A 21,739-nucleotide genomic window follows, 5' to 3' on the forward strand; every position below is an offset into this window, starting at 1 on the left:
GTCCCTGCTGCATCTTCCGGCTCTGGATTCACTCTGTATAGCATTCGGCCAATCAATGCTGGTTCTGCATCAAACTTTTACATTCGAATAGCGAGTGGTACTCGATCGAGTACTACTCGCTCATCTCTACTCACAACCAATATGAAGACATACTTGGGGTTCTCCAGTGAATGGCAGAATACCATCTGGAGTAGATGGACTCCAACAACAGCATCCAAAACTCTTTTACGCCAGACCACAGGTGGTGATGTCTATGAAATCCAGGATAAATCAAAGAAGACCACAGGAGCGCGCTGGTTCACGTTAAATCTTTAATTCAATGCACAACGCATTTTGGGTTGACTACCCTTTCTCGAGTGTGTACACATAATTTCACAAAAAAACTCTAAAAATGAGACGGACCACATTATTTGCACCTTTTTAAAACTGTGGGTAAATACCTTTGCCTCAAGCATGTGATACTTGTTCAAAATCAATTGTGGCAAGTAACAGGTGTGGGCAATATAAAAATAATAGTTGAAACTAGATAAGAAGGACAAAATTTGACTCGATCTTTGCATTGTGTGTCTGTGTGCACCACACTAACCATGGAGAACAGAGAGGACAAGAGAGTTGTCTAAAGATTTGAGAAACAAAATTTTTGAAAAATACCAATACAGTAATCTCAGGCTTACAAGTCCATCTCCAAAGATCTTGATGTTTATAAAGGCTTCAGGCTGCAAACCACAGAGTATATCAGGTGGTGGCCCAGGCTAGGTGACAAAAGTAAAAAAAAAAACAAACAAAACATTCATAGTCTCCTTCCGTTACCTCTTTTGGAACTTCTTGTGGGGTTTGGTGCTCTCCTGCGATGTCATACACCTGGGTTCACGGCTGTGGTTTGGGCCACCATGATGTTATGACCAAGACCCAATCACAGGCTTTAGTGGTGACCCCGGACACATGACATCACAGAGGAGTAACAGATGTCATCAAGGAGGCAGAGAAAGAGCGCTGGATGCGAGGAGGCGCAAAAGAGGTAACGGAAGGAGAGCACATTACACTGATAAATAATATACCTTTCTTATGTATGTCAGTTTTGTAGACTTGAAGAAAAACAACTTTTAAAATCTTATGCAAATGATACGTTTGGTGCACTGGAGGCGGACCCTCAGCACTGGAGCACTGCTCAAGTAAGACGCATGACACCATAAATTCCGCCATTATCTTTATTTTCCATACACTGGATAGATTGCTTTGGAAGACCAAAATACATCAGATCTAGCGAGGTACAAATGAGATCTCGTAGTGAATGGGGGTGTTCAAGATCCCCAACATTTTTGGAATAATGTCACTCTCAGTGAATTCAGTCTGGGACGTCAGTTTAAAGTTTTGCAAGATGGTGGTGATAAAGATAAAGAGTTCCATCCGGGCCAAATTCTCTCCTGGACACATTCTCTTACCTGGAAATAAGAACAGTTATATGTACATGAAAGAAGAAGAAGAAGCAGAAGAAGAAGCAGAAGAAGAAGGTCCCTGTGTGGGTCATTTATTCTTATCTGCGGTCAGCTACTCTTTTGCTCCACTTCTGGTCCACTACTCTTATGGTGCATCGGCGTCCACTTCAATTTAAAGTGGTTATCCAGTTTCTAATATGGATGGCTTAGCCTAAGGATAGGCCATTAAGAGAAGGGATGAGAATAAAAAATTGGGTACAACTGTATTCACACAAATTCTCCAAAAGTTTCAGGTTCAAAACTTTTGTGATTCACCAGCCACTAAACAATATTATACCCAGGAGGTTAGAAAAAGAACAAAAAGGGTTAGAGTAGTGCCTGACCCTGAGCATGCTTATAGCATTACTGAGAGAGCTAGGCGCATACTTCTCTCTTTTCCTTTCTGTGTGGTCAGAGCAGAAAAGGAAACTGAATGTATAAGGGACTTTCATCTTCCCAAAATGCAGAGGCTTAAGAGAGTGCATGGTGCAGGTCCCGAGAGAGTGCACGGTGCAGGTCCTGAGAGAGTGCACGGTGCAGGTCCTGAGAGAGTGCACGGTGCAGTTGCCGAGAAAGTGCACGGTGCAGGTCCCGACAGATTGCACGGTGCAGGTGCCGATAGATTGCACATTGCAGGCCCTGACAGAGTCCACAGCACAGAGTGCACGGTGCAGGTCCTGAGGCAACGTCTACCTCGGGACACAACAGGCAATGAAATGTGAGGTCAGACTGAAGGACATTTCATGACATTGTGATCAGCATTTTTTCAGGATACTAAAGAATTCTGCATTGTCACTAAACTTTATCGATAATTCCTACATTTTCGCTATGAGCCATATATTCTGGCTCCTATGAAGAAATACCTGCAGAGAAAGCCATCAGGGCGTCGTTCTTCACGAACCTGCCGCTCTCATCCAAGAAATGGTTTAGATTAAACTTCCATGGAGAAGAGAAATATTTCTTGTCCCGGTGAACGGTGCAGAGTAACGGGTAAATTTCTGTGCCCTAGGAAATAAATAAATTATAATCTGTTTGTTATTTTTAATGAAATATCAGTGTGAAATTTCCCCAGGGTGTCTCGATTAAAGGATTATCTTGTCTTATAACTTTATGACCAAATCACTTCACACAGAGTAACACCAGGCGTTTTTTGTGTGTTTTTTGCACATAGCGCCGCGTTAATGCTACGCGGCGTTAACGCGGCGATATGTGCAAAAAACACACAAAAAACGCCTGGCGTTACTCTGTGTGAATACAGCCTTAGGGTGCATTCACACTGAGTAAACGCTAGCTTATTCTGAACGTAAAACACGTTCAGAATAAGCAGCGTCTAAAGCAGCTCCATTCATCTCTATGGGAGTCGGCATACGAGCGCTCCCCATAGAAATGAATGGGCTGCTTCTTTCACTCCGAGCAGTCCCATTGAAGTGAATGGGGAGTGCCGGCGTGTACGGCACGGCATGAGCAGAGCTTGCCATATACGCCGGCACTTCCCATTCACTTCAATGGGACTCCCATAGAAATGAATGGAGCTGCTTTAGACCCTGCTTATTCTGAACGTGTTTTACGTTCAGAATAAGCTAGCGTTTACTCAGTGTGAATGCACCCTTAGGCTCTATTCACACAGAGTAACGCCAGGCGTCATTTGTGTGTAATTTGTGTGTCTTTTACGGCCGTCATAAAAGTTTACATTGAGTTCTATAGGAAAAGACATCTGTAATTTACGGCCGTCTTTTCCTATAGAACTCTATGTAAATGTTTTATGACGGCCGTAAAAGACACACAAATTACACACAAATGACGCCTGGCGTTACTCTGTGTGAATGGAGCCTTAGACTCCAATTGGCTGTGCATGTAATGAGGATGTTTTTGAGTCCAAGGATTGGCTTCAGCGTCAGACATTTTGGGCCATCATATAGTAGGAGCTCATTGTATATTAATACCCTGTCTGAGGTGGAGGGTCTTGTTGCCCCCTCTCCTATATCTATCTCCCGCCTGTCCGACCTACCTTAGGGATCTGATAACCTCTAAACTGGACATCTCTTGTCACCATACGTGGCACACTCATAGGAGTAATGTCAGCAAATCTCTGGACCTCATGGACAAACGCCTGCGTATAATGCATTTGTATCCTGTCCTCAAAATGTGGGACCCGATCTTGTCCAATCACTTCATCAATCTCATCATGGAGTTTAGCTGTAATGAAAGGTACATGAGATTATTAGATCCAATATAATCCACCATTAGTAGGTCCAGTCATGTAATGTGAGAAGTGACTCTGGGGATAGATCTTTACAGTCGCGGCTTCGCTCATATTAGTGCTCCGAGCCAACCCCTTTAGGCTGACCTCGCCACCATTGTCCATCAGGAGTTTCGGTTTTTGCTATGGCGGTGTAAGATACTCCAGCTCTCAGGATTGTTGGGGGTCTCAGCATTCAGACCCTTCTGATCAACAAGTTATTCTCTATAGTATTGATAGCAGATAAGTATTGTTTGTGGCATCAGCCCTTTGATGGATTTCCCCAGTAATATTCAGGGGATGAGTGTCTGATTGCTTGCAGACCCCCAATGACCGAGAGCAGGATTCCCCAAATCACCTGTGTAGTACGTACAAGACCACCTCCCCTTCAATGGGACTGACACAGTGCTTGACTATCTCTGACAGTCCCATAGAAATGGAGGGGACTATGTTCATGGAGGCCCCACACCACAGGAGACCCTCATTCTTCTGATCACTGGCTGAGTAATGGACTCCAACACAAAGCCAGTGTTTTTGTCCTTCTTAATATGACAGATTGTATTTTCAGGACACTAGGCGGGATAGAAAGCAAAACTGTCTGAAAAGTAACATCAGATTATAAATAAACAAAACCTATAAGCACCTTCCAAATATTGGAGCTTTTAAAGGATCTTCCACAGCAATTTATTTAATGTATTTAGTAATAATAATATGGAAGGTGGGATTAATAACATGGGCTCTATTTTTGCAAAGGACACCAAGCAATGAATTAAAGTGAGGGCCATTTCATGGCTGGTTCTATCCGGTAAGGGCTGTGAATCTGTGGAATAGCCTACCCCAGGAGCTGGTTCTATCCTGTAAGGGCTGTGAATCTGTGGAATAGCCTACCCCAGGAGCTGGTTCTATCCTGTAAGGGCTGTGAATCTGTGGAATAGCCTACCCCAGGAGCTGGTTCTATCCTGTAAGGGCTGTGAATCTGTGGAATAGCCTACCCCAGGAGCTGGTTCTATCCTGTAAGGGCTGTGAATCTGTGGAATAGCCTACCCCAGGAGCTGGTTCTATCCTGTAAGGGCTGTGAATCTGTGGAATAGTCTACCCCAGGAGCTGGTTCTATCCTGTAAGGGCTGTGAATCTGTGGAATAGCCTACCCCAGGAGCTGGTTCTATCCTGTAAGGGCTGTGAATCTGTGGAATAGCCTACCCCAGGAGCTGGTTCTATCCTGTAAGGGCTGTGAATCTGTGGAATAGCCTACCCCAGGAGCTGGTTCTATCCTGTAAGGGCTGTGAATCTGTGGAATAGCCTACCCCAGGAGCTGGTTCTATCCTGTAAGGGCTGTGAATCTGTGGAATAGCCTACCCCAGGAGCTGGTTCTATCCTGTAAGGGCTGTGAATCTGTGGAATAGTCTACCCCAGGAGCTGGTTCTATCCTGTAAGGGCTGTGAATCTGTGGAATAGTCTACCCCAGGAGCTAGTCACAGAAGGAATAGCCCGGTTAGGGGGCCCGGTGACAGCCGCTACCGCTGCGTTTTTTTTAAATAGGCCATTATGGGCCCTATTCACTTGCCGATCCTGGCTGGACCGGGATCAGCAAGTGACACCGCGGGCCCAACAAAGACTATCATTATACTCGGGGGTCTTTGCAGACCCCCGAGTATAATGATCGGCGGATCGGAGAGGTAAGAAACATAAAAAACTGTTACTTACCTCTCCACGATCCTGCCAGGCCTCTGTCCTACTTGTCTGACGTCTCTGATGTCACATGAACCCGGCCTGCGTCCCGGGTCATGTGACGTCCGACGTCATTAAAGAAGGACGTGAGCGGCGGCCGACAGCCTAGGAGCCGGGTACAGGTAAGCAACAGTGTTTTATTTTAATGTTTTTATTCCCCGGGTCTCCGATTATTATACTCTGGGGTCTGAAAATACCCCAGAGTATAATAATTGTTTATGGGTGTCCACAGTGGGACATAATACTGTGTGCAGGGGCCACTATGGGGGATAATACTGTGTGCAGGGGCCACTATGGGGGATAATACTGTGTGCAGGGGCCACTATGGGACATAATACTGTGTGCAGGGGCCAGTATGGGACATAATACTGTGTGCAGGGGCCACTATGGGGAATAATACTGTGCGCAGGGGCCACTATGGGACATAATACTGCGCGCAGGGGCCACTATGGGACATAATACTGTGTGCAGGGGTCACTATGGGACATAATACTGTGTGCAGGGGTCACTATGGGACATAATACTGTGTGCAGGGGCCACTATGGGGGATAATACTGTGTGCAGGGGCCACTATGGGACATAATACTGTGCGCAGGGGCCACTATGGGACATAATACTGTGTGCAGGGGCCACTATGGGACATAATACTGTGTGCAGGGGTCACTATGGGACATAATACTGTGTGCAGGGGCCACTATGGGGGATAATACTGTGTTCAGGGGCCACTATGGGACATAATACTGTGTGCAGGGGCCACTATGGGACATAATACTGTGTGCAGGGGCCACTATGGGGGGTAATACTGTGTGCAGGGGCCACTATGGGACATAATACTGTGTGCAGGGGCCAGTATGGGACATAATACTGTGTGCAGGGGCCACTATGGGACATAATACTGTGCGCAGGGGCCACTATGGGACATAATACTGTGCGCAGGGGCCACTATGGGACATAATACTGTGTGCAGGGGCCACTATGGGGCATAATACTGTGTGCAGGGGCCACTATGGGGCATATATTGTGTGCAGGGGCCACTATGGGGGATAATACTGTGTGCAGGGGCCAGTAAGGGACATAATACTGTGTGCAGGGGGGGGGGCGCATGTCAAAAGTTCGCCATGGGGCCCCACCATTCCTAGTTACGCCACTGATCTGTGATATTGTTTTGGGAATACCCCCTTAAGTCCCTCCCCCCAGGAGTCACACACCTTGTATATCGGGATACTTCAGTAGGATAAGCAGTGCATAACGCAGGGTGGTGGTGACCGTCTCTGTACCGGCTAGAAACAGATTATGGGCAGATACCAGGAGATTTCTTAGCTGAAATTCAGTATTGGGATTATTCTTCTCCTGTGGATAGACCATACAATATATTATATCATCTAAGGGAGTGTTCACACTACCGTCGGTGTCCGACATGTAGTGTCCGCTCCTAGTGTCCGCTCAAAATCTGTCACGGACACTAGGAGCGGACACTAGATGTGTCCGTGACACCTGTCATTCACTTTAATGGGCATCGGGTGTGTTCTTTTGCACTCCGTGCCCGTCCTTCCCTGTCCGCAAGAGAAGATGTCCGACTTCTCAAGCAGACAGAGGAACCCTGCATGCAGGGACAGGGAAGGACGGGCACGGAGTGCAAAAGAACGCACCCGATGCCCATTAAAGTGAATGACAGGTGTCACGGACACATCTAGTGTCCGCTCCTAGTGTCCGTGACAGATTTTGAGCGGACACTAGGAGCGGACACTACATGTCGGACACCGACGGTAGTGTGAACGCCCCCTAATAGAGAAGTTTCTTTTTTAAAAAAGAAACAATAGTAAATATGTTGCAAATAAAGGCCGGGAGGTGACACCTCCACCTATGGGCAGACCTGGCGCCAAGTCTTCTGATACTGTGAAGGTTGTAAATAGAGGAATCAAAAAAAACCTTGTTATCCTTAAGACTAAATGTAGTATAATTATGTACGTTTGACACTGAATATGATATTACGTGACAAGATGACGCCTGCACCCGGGATCTCGGCGAAGGAAATAGTTCTAACCACAGTCTGGGGAGCCCCGTCCGCCGTGTGGGGGGCTAATAATATCTTATGAAAAATTGTGTATAGAGGTGGGGGCTGAGATTGTTCTATCTGTCCAGAGATGAGCAATTTGGAAACTTGCCAGACTGGTTATGTAAATACTATGCTCTGTGTATTGGGTGATGCTATCTTACAAAGGAGGAGACAGATCGTCTGGGACCAGGGGCATTGTTAGGAAAGGATCAAAGACGAAAGACCCTTTTAAAGATAAAGGGACAAGAGAAGGGTAATTAAGCTAATTGTCTCCAACAAGGATGTCTATTGTCTTTAGAATACCATGAGATAGACATCTAGGGTGTGTATTTGAGACATGTGCTGATGGCTGCCATTTTGTGAGTCCATGCAGCCATCATACCATGAGCTCACAGACTCCATTTTAGACTTTGAGGCCATGTGTCTTCTACAACTCACACCCCCACTCAGCCCTCAGGGGTGTGTGACCTCTCTTCAGTTTCTTATCCAATAGATATGCATCAGGGCTATTGTTACAAACTTCTCCACCAATGGATGTTATGCTAATTATACTAGCAAATCCTGTTCTGTCTATGCCATGAGATATATACTGTTGTTCTAGCCACCATTAAACAGAATCCATTTTGATACACCACCACCATGTGTCTCTGTTGATTCTCCAGGTCAAAGATGGCTGTAGCCGATCTAGGCCTGTTAATTAATTTTCCTTTACAGACAGCATATCTCTGGGGTATTATGATTCCCCCAACAGCTGCCTTGTGGCCCAGAAATAGAAAATCAGCAATATCTGGACTCAGCTATGATATGTCTTTCTGATGAAGCTAAAATCGTATGTCCATGTTGGAGTGCAAGAAGATGAAGTGTTCTTACTTTCCTGCCAGAAGATAACATCTGGATTATACTACATGAGTCTGGATGAGATGACCAAATAAAGTGCCTTTCAAGGCCTGGTGCCCCTGCCCCTGCTCCCTGAGTGCCTTAACCTCACCTTAATTAACTTAGTAACTGTGGTCCTCAGAGGAATCCACCCGCTAGGACAATATCCTGGACTTCAGGAGAAGGAATTGGATGATGTAGAGGACAACCCTTAATACAGTGATGATGGAAGCAAAGCTGGCCAAGACCAACCATGGCCGTGTGAGGCAAAGAACCAAGGTACTGGGGCCATGGACATACTGGCAAACATGGTGAGATGCCTGCCCTATAGCTTACATGCTCACAATCACATCTTCAGCATCGAGCAGAGGGATGACTACTAATAGCTAAGCTTTACACCTGCTCTATAAGGGCAGAATAAGGGTTCCTTCCTGCTTTGGAGAAGAAGTCAAAATTTGTGTACAACAAGGGAACACTCCATAGCACACCACAGTTTTTGACAAGCCACATGTCTGACCTGGAAGCCCCTCTGTTACCTGCTGAATGACCCCTCTGTCCCCACGTCTACCACCATGATCAATACAAGTAGCAGAAGTAAAGCTAATGCAGTACACAACATACGGAACCAATTTCTTTAGTTTTCACACCCACTGTCAGTGATGGATTTGCTATTGCTCACCATGGGTGGGAGATCTCTGTTTATCACCAGCCCAATGACGTCACTAGGACCGGCGTCCTTCCCATAATGTTATATGCTTTATTACTGCTGCCGCCACTTCTAGCACCCCAACACAGCCAGAAATCCCTTATAATGTTCCATAGTGTTCTCACTACCACAAGACATCTCCTGCCTACTTTATCAGGTTCCATAATGTCCTGCCATTAGTACACAGATATCATCTCCTGCCTTGTCTGTACTGTTCTATACTGTCTGGGCACTGTGACCACCACCGTCACATGCCGGGACATCATCTCCTGCCTTGTCCATCCTGTTCCATACTGTCCAGTCACTGCTGGATCCACATCTACATCCCATGTCCTATCCAGACCTCTCCTGCAGCCCTCTACATCCTGCTCCGCACGGCTTTTATTGGCATGATATGAAGATCAGCGAGTGCAGTGTTTTTACATGGGCTGATTCTTATCACAACCTGCCATCCGTTTACCCATAGACGTATCTGTATCTGTTGTGGTCACATTACTAAGTTGTGTTTGCATTCAAGAGTTAGAAAAGTGATCGATCCCTCAGAGTGTCCTTCATCGCTGTTAAAGGTCATCTTCGAGTTCTAACAAATCAATTTGGACCCTAAAAAATGTCTGGTCAGTAAATCCATAACGAAACACATTTGTAAAGTTTTCTCCCCCCTCATCTGCTGGCCCTTGTTATTCTGTAGATAATACCTCTTGCATTCTGATGAGGAAGCTGTCAATGAAGTGTCTGGGTGCGGTGGGGTCCAGGGTCTCCAGACTGGTCTTCACTCTCTCATGTACAAATTCAGCCAATTCTTCGGAGAGAGTGAATGTCCTCTGGTGAGGTCCAGGAATGTGGTTCATGATTATTGGGAGGATGGAGATCAGCTGTAAAGTTATGTAGAAGATATTGTAGAAGATGTTACAAAGATCTGGATTATTTCTTATACTTCAGGGAGTCACTCGGGTACCTGACAAGGCTAAGGAGGTCCAGCCCACAGCCCATAGCCCAGGACGGGACAGGACGGAGGAGAACGGGATAGATCCTGGCCATATAACCATTAGGAGACCATCCTATAGTCAAGATCACAGATTTACCAAAGATCATTATTTCTTGCTGTGTATTTGCATTACAAGTGACTGTAACCTGTGTCCATCCCGTCCCCAGCTCGGACTAGTCGTCTTCTCTTCTCCCTGCTACACTCGACTACAATACAACATTTTGGGGAAACTGAACCTAGTAAGAGGGAAATACAGAATAGTGATACGAAGAGTGAAGCCAGTTGCAGACGACCATGTGCCAACCAGCTGCCGTGAGTGAACAGCCCGGGCGCCGCACTAGGGACTTGCAGATATCACCCCTGCACCGGCCATGTTTCTACAGCCCCTTTCATTCAATGAATAGTAGCCACAGAAGCAGGACCGCAAAATCAGAGAGGAATAGGGCCAGTTCCTTATTTTACGACCCAGACAGTCAGCCTGCATGCGTGACTGTATCATTCATGGTCAAGTGTATGGATCAATTGAAATTAATGGGTCAGTGTGTTATCCAGGAGAGACCCAGATAGCACAATGACCAGTCATACGGTCGTCTGCAAGGGGGCTACGAGAGACTCACAAAATACACAGTGATAGAAAGAAGATTTGGTAGGGGGTAAGCAACCTCCCCATCCAGCTTCACACTACACTACATGAAGGAAATGGACTTTATTTATAATTGCAGCATGGGAAGGGCTCGTACAGCAGGGGGCGCTACGTTATGTATGTCACGTGGGAGCAAATCCCAGCTATGAATCTGGAGAAGCGAGGAAGGAAGGAAGCAGCAGCGTGGAGATGGGATAGTGGAAACATGAAATGGGAATATCCTTTAAGATCAGCAATACTCAAGCTAGTTACCTGTCCCCAGGTAGAAGACGCTAGATGGAAAATTTCATCCACAATTCCAAGTAGTTTGGTAAACCTCTCATCCTTGTACTCAAACCGATCTCCAAAGATGAAAGCACAGACAACATTAGAAACAGCGTCCATGAGCATCTTATGTGGATCACAAGGCTGACCTGGAACGGAAGAGAATATTTCACTATCTACATTTGTATCTATCTGACTATTCCATATCCATCACATATCTGTCTAATGCTAGATGTCATCTATCTATCATCTATCTATCTATCTATCTATCTATCTATCTATCTATCTTCTATCTATCTATCTATCTATCTATCTATCTATCTATCTATCTATCTATCTCCTATCTATCTATCTATCTATCTATCTATCTATCTATCTATCTCCTATCTATCTATCTATCTATCTATCTATCTATCTATCTTCTATCTATCTATCTATCTATCTATCTATCTATCTCCTATCTATCTATCTATCTATCTATCTATCTATCTATCTATCTATCTATCTATCTATCTTCTATCTATCTATCTTCTATCTATCTATCTATCTATCTATCTATCTATCTCCTATCTATCTATCTATCTATCTATCTATCTATCTATCTTCTATCTATCTATCTATCTATCTATCTATCTCCTATCTATCTATCTATCTATCTATCTATCTATCTGTCTGTCTGCATACCTCCCAACCGTCCCGATTTCCGCGGGACAGTCCCGATTTGGGTGACATGTCCCGTGGTCCCGGTTGGAGGGAGGTATGTCCCGATTTCAACTCAGATCTGCGTCCAGAGGACGCAGATCTGAGTTGAACACACATGTGGCTGAAGGAAGGAGCTGACACAGGTCAGCTCCTCACTTCGCCGCTGCCCGCCTCTCTCCCTGACACACGCGGCTGAAGCTGCTCGCGTGCTCGCTTCGCCGCTGCGTCTCTCTCTCTCTCGCTGACACATGCGGCTGAAGCGAGTAGCTGACCTGTGTCAGCTCCTCGCTTCGCTGCTGCCGCCGGCTCCTAGCTTGTAGACGCGATGTACACGCCAGGAGCCGACGGCAGCGGCGAAGGGAGGAGCTGACACAGGTCAGCTACTCGCTTCAGCCACATGTGTCAGCGAGAGAGAGAGAGACGCAGCGGCGAAGCGAGCACGCGAGCAGCTTCAGCCGCTTGTGTCAGGGAGAGAGGCGGGCAGCAGCGAAGCGAGGAGCTGACCTGTGTCAGCTCCTTCCTTCAGCCGCATGTGTCAGCGAGAGAGGCGGCGAGGGAGCGGAGGAGAAGGTAAGTTTAATGTGGAGGTGGAACGTGAATCTGGGGGCAGATGAAGGAGAGGACGGCATGACATTGGGGCAGAGATGGGGGACATGAATCTGGGGACAGAGATGGAGGGGACATGAATCTGAGGGCAGAGATGGAGGGACATGAATCTGAGGGCAGAGATGGAGGGACATGAATCTGGGGGCAGAGATGGAGGGGACATGAATCTGGGGGCAGAGATGTGGGACATAAATCTGGGGGCAGAGATGGAGGGACATGAATCTGGGGGCAGAGATGGAGGGACATGAATCTGGGGGCAGAGATGGGGGACATGAATCTGGGGGCAGAGATGGAGGGACATGAATCTGAGGGCAGAGATGGAGGGACATGAATCTGAGGGCAGAGATGGAGGGACATGAATCTGGGGGCAGAGATGGGGGACATGAATCTGGGGGAAGAGATGGGGGGACATGAATCTGCGGGCAGAGATGGGGGACATGAATCTGGGGGAAGAGATGGGGGGACATGAATCTGGGGGCAGAGATGGAAGAGGGACATGAATCTGGGGGCAGAGATGGAGGAACATGAATCTGAGGGCAGAGATGGAGGGACATGAATCTGGGGGCAGAGATGGAAGAGGGACATGAAACTGGGGGAGAGATAGAGGGGGGACATATAATTTACGGGTGACTGTAGGAGGATTATACTGTGGGCGGGCACATGAAAAATTAACAAGTGGGCGGAGTCAACACAAAAGTGGGTGGGGCTAAATTTGCCGCGGCGCACTTCTATCTATCTTTTATCTATCTATCTATCTATCTATCTATCTATCTATCTATCTATCTATCTATCTATCTCCTATCTATCTATCTCCTATCTATCTATCTCCTATCTATCTATCTATCTATCTATCTATCTATCTATCTATCTATCTCCTATCTATCTATCTATCTATCTATCTATCTATCTATCTCCTATCTATCTATCTATCTATCTATCTATCTATCTCCTATCTATCTATCTCCTATCTATCTATCTATCTATCTATCTATCTATCTCCTATCTATCTATCTATCTATCTATCTATCTCCTATCTATCTATCTATCTAGCCCATAGCTACTGAACAGGACAGGACGGAGGAGAACGGGATAGATCCTGGCCATATAACCATTAGGAGACCATCCTATAGTCAAGATCACAGATTTACCAAAGATCATTATTTCTTGCTGTGTATTTGCATTACAAGTGACTGTAACCTGTGTCCATCCCGTCCCCAGCTCGGACTAGTCGTCTTCTCTTCTCCCTGCTACACTCGACTACAATACAACTTTTTGGGGAAACTAAACCTAGTAAGAGGGAAATACAGGATAGTGATACGAAGAGTGAAGCCAGTTGCAGACGACCATGTGCCAACCAGTTGCCGTGAGTGAACAGCCCGGGCGCCGCACTAGGGACTTGCAGATATCACCCCTGCACCGGCCATGTTTCTACAGCCCCTTTCATTCAATGAATAGTAGCCACAGAAGCAGGACCGCAAAATCAGAGAGGAATAGGACTAGTTCCTTATTTTACGACCCAGATAGTCAGCCTGCATGCGTGACTGTATCATTCATGGTCAAGTGTATGGATCAATTAATGGGTCAGTGTGTTATCCAGGAGAGACCCAGATAGCACAATGACCAGTCATACAGTCTATCTCCTATCTATCTATCTATCTATCTATCTATCTATCTATCTATCTCCTATCTATCTATCTATCTATATCATATCTATCTATCTATCTATCTATCTATCTATCCATCTATCTCCTATCTATCTATCTATCTATCTATCTATCTATCTATCTATCTATCTCCTATCTATCTATCTATCTATCTATCTATCTCCTATCTATCTATCTATCTATCTATCTATCTATCTCCTATCTATCTATCTATCTATCTATCTATCTATCTATCTATCTATCTATCTATCTATCTCCTATCTATCTATCTATCTATCTATCTCCTATCTATTTATCTATCTATCTCCTATCTATCTATCTATCTATCTATCTATCTATCTTCTATCTATCTATCTATCTATCTCCAATCTATCTATCTATCTATCTATCTATCTATCTATCTATCTCCTATCTATCTATCTATCTATCTATCTATCTATCTATCTATCTATCTATCTATCTATCTCCTATCTATCTATCTATCTATCTCCTATCTATCTATCTATCTATCTATCTATCTATCTATCTATCTATCTATCTCCTATCTATCTATCTATCTATCTATCTATCTATCTATCTCCTATCTATCTTCTATCTATCTATCTCCTATCTATCTATCTATCTATCTATCTATATCATATCTATCCATCCATCCATCCATGTATCCATCCATCCATCCATCCATCTATCCATCCATCCATCCATCCATCCATCCATCCATCCATGTATCCATTTATCCATCCATCCATCCATCCATCCATGTATCCATCTATCCATCCATCCATCCATCCATCCATGTATCCATCTATCCATCCATCCATCCATCCATCCATGTATCCATCCATCCATCCATCCATCCATCCATCCATCCATGTATCCATCCATCCATCCATCCATCCATCCATGTATCCATCCATCCATGTATCCATCCATCCATCCATCCATCCATCCATCCATGTATCCATCCATGTATCCATCCATCCATCCATCCATCCATGTATCCATCCATCCATCCATCCATCCATCCATGTATCCATCCATGTATCCATCCATCCATTCATCCATGTATCCATCCATCCATCCATCCATCCATCCATCCATCCATCCATCCATGTATCCATCCATGTATCCATCCATCCATCCATCCATCCATGTATCCATCCATCCATCCATCCATCCATCCATGTATCCATCCATGTATCCATCCATCCATTCATCCATGTATCCATCCATCCATCCATCCATCCATCTATCCATCCATCCATCCATGTATCCATCCATCCATCCATCCATCCATGTATCCATCCATCATTCTTAGTGCAGTATTTGATAAATCCTCCCTTTGCCTTGAACTATTTTAGTTAGAATCCAGTCTTTTGGGTCCCACCTGCCCATATTGCAGAGTGTTGACCAGTTATTGGTTACAGACATGAGGATGGGTACAATAAGCTCGATGGCTGCAGGTCATACTTGGCAGTACAAAGCAATCACATGTTACAGAACTTACTTTATCTTTAGGTTAGCTTTGGAGTGCTTCTCGACTGAGGCTGGGGAACCGAGGCTCAACAAGTCCACCAAAGGGTTGGGTGGAGGCCATTCCCTGGCCAGCTGGTTCTCCCAATCATTGACCTAATCATAATTTACTCCAAAACTCTATCAGCCATGAACAAGTACAAACACATTGGTCTCGGCCATACTTCTGTTGTGTAGAGATGACCACAGCGTTGAGTGAGTTGTATCTTCACCATCTGGAATATGATGGTCAATTCTCTCATCCTAACTTGTCATGTTACATAGTTACATAGTAGATGACATTGGATGAAGACATCAGTCCATCAAATCCAACCTATAACCCTACAATCCCTACAGTGTTAATCCAGGAGAAGGCAATAAATCCTATTAGGCTCATGGCAATTGCCCCATTTCAGGGGAAAAAATTCCTTCCTGATTCCAATCTGGCATTCAATGTAAAAACCCTGTCCTTAAAATCTAGAATCGATAACCCGTAATATGTGCTTGTCTCCAGGAGCCCATTGGGCCATCAGCCACCAGCTTCACTATATCAGTCCATTTGACATTCAGGAATGAGTTGTAGCATGGCCATGTAAGCAGTGGATGTGACGGCCGTACTTGAGAAGAGGACGAGCTCCTTGTCATAGTCTTGGCTAATTCTGTTCCTATCCATCTCATTTCCAGTATTAGGTGCTATAGTCAGTCATACTTGGAGATCAGTTATATCCAGATATGAGGCTGGTGCACTCCATGTCTTACCATTAGATTTCCTGAATTCATCCACGATACATTGCGCTTCAATCTGAATTTTCTCCTCAATACTTCTCTTTCCAACCCCAAACTCCTTCATTGTCTTCACAGTGAAGGTTCGGAGGATCCTCCACCTTTCTCCATTGCTCAGACTAACACCTGTAAGGGAACATTGCAGAATATGAATGAACTACACAAAGATTAGAATGAGTGTGCGACACACTGACCGGCCATGTCTGCTTATTCAGTACTGTATGGGATTATATGGGGCTATATGGGATTTCTCCTGCTCCGGACATTGGGCTCAGCACATTTTGTAGGTCCTCTCCGCCCTCTTTGTGTTGACTCCATGGTTCTGACTTGCGTCATTACACAATAGTTCTCTCTTCCTAAAAGTTTGGACTTCGTAGAAGTTTGATTTCTTTTCTTTTTTGCTTTTCCTGTGAGTTTCCTAATGGTCACATTATTGGGGTTATCAGAGGGGATTACACTGCATTTCTCTGCAACCCTAAAACAGCGGCAATAGGTCTGTGGTCATGTGACTCTGTTTGGGGCTCCTCTGGTGGAGATCTCAGATCCTGCTGTGCCCATCATGGGTGGTCTGCCTGTAAGGGCCGTGTCCACTAACGTATACAATAACTACCCCACCGACATATACAGTAACTACCCCACCAGCATATACAGTAACTACCCCACCGACATATACAGTAACTACCCCACCGACATATACAGTAACTACCCCACTGACATATACAGTAACTACCCCACCGACATATACAGTAACTACCACACCGACATATACAGTAACTACCCCACCGACATACACAGTAACTACCCCACCGACATATACAGTAACTACCCCACCAACATATACAGCAACTACCCCACCGACATGTACAGTAACTACCCCACCAACATGTACAGTAACTACCCCACCAACATGTACAGTAACTACCCCACCAACATATACAGCAACTACCCCACCGACATGTACAGTAACTACCCCACCAACATGTACAGTAACTACCCCACCAACATATACAGTAACTACCCCACCAACATGTACAGTAACTACCCCACCAACATGTACAGTAACTACCCCACCAACATATACAGCAACTACCCCACCGACATGTACAGTAACTACCCCACCAACATGTACAGTAACTACCCCACCAACATATACAGTAACTACCCCACCAACATGTACAGTAACTACCCCACCAACATATACAGTAACTACCCCACCAACATATACAGTAACTACCCCACTGACATATACAATAACTACCCCACCGACATATACAGTAACTACCCCACCAACATGTACAGTAACTACCCCACCAACATGTACAGTAACTACCCCACCGACATATACAGTAACTGCCCCACTGATATGTACAGTAACTACCCCACCAACATATACAGTAACTACCCCACCAACATGTACAGTAACTACCCCACCAACATATACAGTAACTACCCCACCAGCATATACAGTAACTACATCACTGACATATACAGTAACTACCCCACCAACATATACAGTAACTACCCCACTGACATATACAATAACTACCCCACCGACATATACAGTAACTACCCCACCAACATATACAGTAACTACCCCACTGACATATACAGTAACTACCACACCGACATATACAGTAACTACCCCACCGACATACACAGTAACTACCCCACCGACATATACAGTAACTACCCCACTGACATATACAGTAACTACCCCACCGACATATACAGTAACTACCCCACTGACATGTACAGTAACTACCCCACTGACATGTACAGTAACTACCCCACCGACATATACAGTAACTACCCCACTGACATGTACAGTAACTACCCCACTGACATATACAGTAACTACCCCACTGACATGTACAGTAACTACCCCACCAACATATACAGCAACTACCCCACCAACATATACAGTAACTACCCCACTGACATGTACAGTAACTACCCCACCAACATATACAGTAACTACTCCACCGACATATACAGTAACTAGCCCACCAACATATACAGTAACTACCCCACCAACATATAAAGTAACTACCCCACTGACATATACAGTAACTACCCCACTGACATGTACAGTAACTACCCCACCAACATATACAGCAACTACCCCACCAACATATACAGTAACTACCCCACTGACATGTACAGTAACTACCCCACTGACATGTACAGTAACTACCCCACCGACATATACAGTAACTACCCCACTGACATGTACAGTAACTACCCCACCGACATATACAGTAACTACCCCACCGACATATACAGTAACTACCCCACTGACATGTACAGTAACTACCCCACTGACATGTACAGTAACTACCCCACCGACATATACAGTAACTACCCCACTGATATGTACAGTAACTACCCCACTGACATATACAGTAACTACCCCACTGACATGTACAGTAACTACCCCACCAACATATACAGCAACTACCCCACCAACATATACAGTAACTACCCCACTGACATGTACAGTAACTACCCCACCAACATATACAGTAACTACCCCACCAACATATACAGCAACTACCCCACCAACATATACAGTAACTACCCCACTGACATGTACAGTAACTACCCCACCGACATATACAGTAACTACCCCACCGACATACACAGTAACTACCCCACTGACATGTACAGTAACTACCCCACCAACATGTACAGTAACTACCCCACTGACATATAAAGTAACTACCCCACTAACAACTCATATGTCATAAATAATAATGGATTCTGGTTCACAATAACTAAAATCTTCCCTTACCGTAACCCTGGGTAAACTTCTCAAGGAAGAATAGTGGACCCCGAGCACCAAATTCTTCACCCCGATCAATAAGTGCCTCTTTCACAACCTCATATCCGCAGAGAACAACCACCGGTCGTGGACCGAAGTAAAGGGTATAAACTGGGCCATATTCATCCCACAACTGAAAAACAGGTGGCAAAATATCATTATGATATATGTATACATTCGTATAGAAGGAAAAGTATCTGACCGACCTTCATGAGAGAATCCACCAGCTTCCCTCTCTTAATGTGCAGCAATGTCCCTATAAGAGGCAGGGGTGCGGGACCCGGAGGAAAGTTACGTCTTCGGTAAAAGGTGTCCCAGGTTGTGTAGATGAAGATACATATGAGGATCAGGATTCCCGTCCATGTAACGTCCATGGTCTGTTCATAGACTTAGATCCCACAAAGACAACCAGTGAATAGATCTTCTCCGAATAAGTGATCGCTCTCCAGCACAATACACATGGATAGGAGGAGACATCTTGGCTGGCAGCCACTGGTGCCGGATTAACTCTTTATTGGCAAGGAAAACATTATAACAAGTCTTATTTCAGGTGATGTTTTGTGTAATCCATAGGATTTGGTTGTCTGTTATTCACACCTATACTGTACAATATGTCCATCTATGGGGAACCCCAATGGGCAGGATTTTTTTAAATTATTTTTGATGATTTTTTTTAAAATGTCTATGCTTTCCCGATCTGATTGTATGACTCCCATTCTGAGACTGAGAATTTCTCTACATTCACTAATAGACACTTTCCCTAGGTTGGTGCTGATGCCAACTTGTAATATGCCAAAATTCCTGAGGTTGGGCCAAAATTCCCAAAGATGCACCAAAAAGTGCCCCTATTTTCAAGTGAGGCCACAAGAGGGTATTTATATTGTGTGGGGTGACCATTATGAATGGGGCATTACAGTGTGTAGAGGGTCAAAAATGAACATTATACCAAGGGGGGGGGGGGGCTCAGGGGACCATTACAGAATTGCAGGGAATCCCAATATTTATATCTTTTTTGCATTCCCACCTGTAATTATGTCACTAGTGCCCCTACCAGTACCACCACCACCACCACCATGGTTACAAGTGCCACCACCACCACCATGGTTACAAGTGCCACCACCACCACCATGGTTACAAGTGCCACCACCACCACCATGGTTACAAGTGCCACCACCACCACCATGGTTACAAGTGCCACCACCACCACCATCACCACTACTACCAGTAACAATAGTCACACCATCCACTTTCTCCTGACCATCCTCCACTTCCCAGTCCATATGCTGACAGTTCTTATCAAATTCATCAAAATTTAGAACATATAGAGGAACGTCTTACTTCTTACCAATATTTAGAATGCTAGCACCTAACTAATGGTACGCGAAGACAGATGATGGCATAGAAAGGCCATTATGGATATACTTAGCTGTTATGGTTGTGGGGGTGGTATAGGAGGAAGTCTCTGAAGTTGCTGGACATTGGCTTAAAGTCACGATATCACCGTCATCATCATCCTGCTATTACCAATATGAGGAGAGTTATACATAGTGTCGGAATGGCCCAGAATACCAGAAGATCCTCCACTGGACCCCGGCTCTAACACAATGAAGGTCCAGCAGAAGACACCCAAGTCTATGGAAAACAGGGGAGGAACCCAAATGGGAAACAGATGGTCATGTGATGAATCACATGACCACAGAAGCGACAAATATGGGAAAAAGCAAACAAACAAAGATTAACACAAATAGCAAAGTAATAAGCGAAAAACGAAAATTAAATGAAAGAATAAAAATAAAACCTTCCTAAGTCAACGCAACAAAAGAGAGAAAAAAATGTGTTGACTTGTGAAGGTTTTATGTTGTTTTCATTACTTTAGTCAAGTATTTGCTGTCTATGTTTTTTCGGCACATCCCGATATCGCTCACATCGCAGTCTGTTCCAAAAAGAGTTGCTTGACCCCTTCCTGCCACAGGAAATTTTTGATTTTTGTTTTTCGTTTGACTCCCCCCCCCCCCCCCCTTTAAATGCCATCACTTTTTTATTTCTCCACTCTCAGAGCCTTATGAGGTCTTAGTGTTTGTGGTACAAATTGTTCTCCATGATAGTGCTATTAATTAATTATTAATTATTCTGTGCAATGTCCTGGGAAGCTGGAAAAACATTCAGAATGGGGGGGGGGGATGAAAAAAAGGGGGCGTTTGCGCGACTTTCCTAAGGGCTTTATTTTTTACGGCATTCACTGTGCAGAGGGGACTGTGGGGCGTATTCCCAAATGTTTAGTCTACAGCAAATCCTTAATAGCCTAGTGAATTACCCCTGTCCTTTCAGGGACTGTCATTGCTCTATATAGATAACTGATCCACTCCCTATGTGCTTCATCCAGTATACAGACGGACATCAGGGGGGAGGGGATGAATACTGATCAGCCATAGAGGGGTTAACAATGCAGCGCTCATTAAACATAGGACTATATAGAATTGTGTCTGCACCAGCCAGTAAGTACTCAGCACCCCACTGCTAGTAAAGAGGTGCTCAGTGCTGCCTCCTGCTGGCCACTCACAAGACTACGCCTCCTGCTGGCTTCAGGGCTGTGCCATGTAGGCTGAGAAGCGGTGGAGCGGGCAGGGGCGCTGCTGATCTTCTGTCTGGTGATGCCCTAAAGGAACAAGGAATACTACA

At 45.0% G+C, this 21,739-nt stretch overlaps 1 protein-coding gene across 1 annotated transcript; it reads right to left on the minus strand.

The window, feature by feature from the left end:
* Window positions 1-1,260: 1,260 nt before the first annotated feature.
* On the minus strand, window positions 1,261-19,434 carry LOC142184671 (cytochrome P450 2A6-like). The gene is made up of 9 exons (XM_075259715.1): window positions 19,267-19,434; window positions 19,031-19,193; window positions 16,216-16,365; window positions 10,961-11,121; window positions 9,776-9,952; window positions 6,651-6,792; window positions 3,484-3,671; window positions 2,339-2,480; window positions 1,261-1,442 (listed from the first exon to the last, which is right to left on the minus strand). Exons 1-9 carry the CDS (start codon window positions 19,432-19,434, stop codon window positions 1,261-1,263), a joined length of 1,473 nt encoding a protein of 490 aa, XP_075115816.1.
* Window positions 19,435-21,739: the final 2,305 nt, after the last annotated feature.

This window comes from Leptodactylus fuscus, chromosome 11 (assembly GCF_031893055.1).
Source record: "Leptodactylus fuscus isolate aLepFus1 chromosome 11, aLepFus1.hap2, whole genome shotgun sequence".
Classification (NCBI taxonomy): Eukaryota; Metazoa; Chordata; class Amphibia; order Anura; family Leptodactylidae; genus Leptodactylus; species Leptodactylus fuscus.

Excerpts from the sequence above, each read along its gene's own strand:
- LOC142184671 (XM_075259715.1), bottom strand. The coding sequence starts at position 19,434 with ATGGACGTTACATGGACGGGAATCCTGATCCTCATATGTATCTTCATC. Across the intron at positions 19,194-19,266 it reads TGGTGGATTCTCTCATGAAG|TTGTGGGATGAATATGGCCC; the intron begins GTCGGTCAGATA and ends CCTGTTTTTCAG. Across the intron at positions 16,366-19,030 it reads GAAGTTTACCCAGGGTTACG|GTGTTAGTCTGAGCAATGGA; the intron begins GTAAGGGAAGAT and ends GTTCCCTTACAG.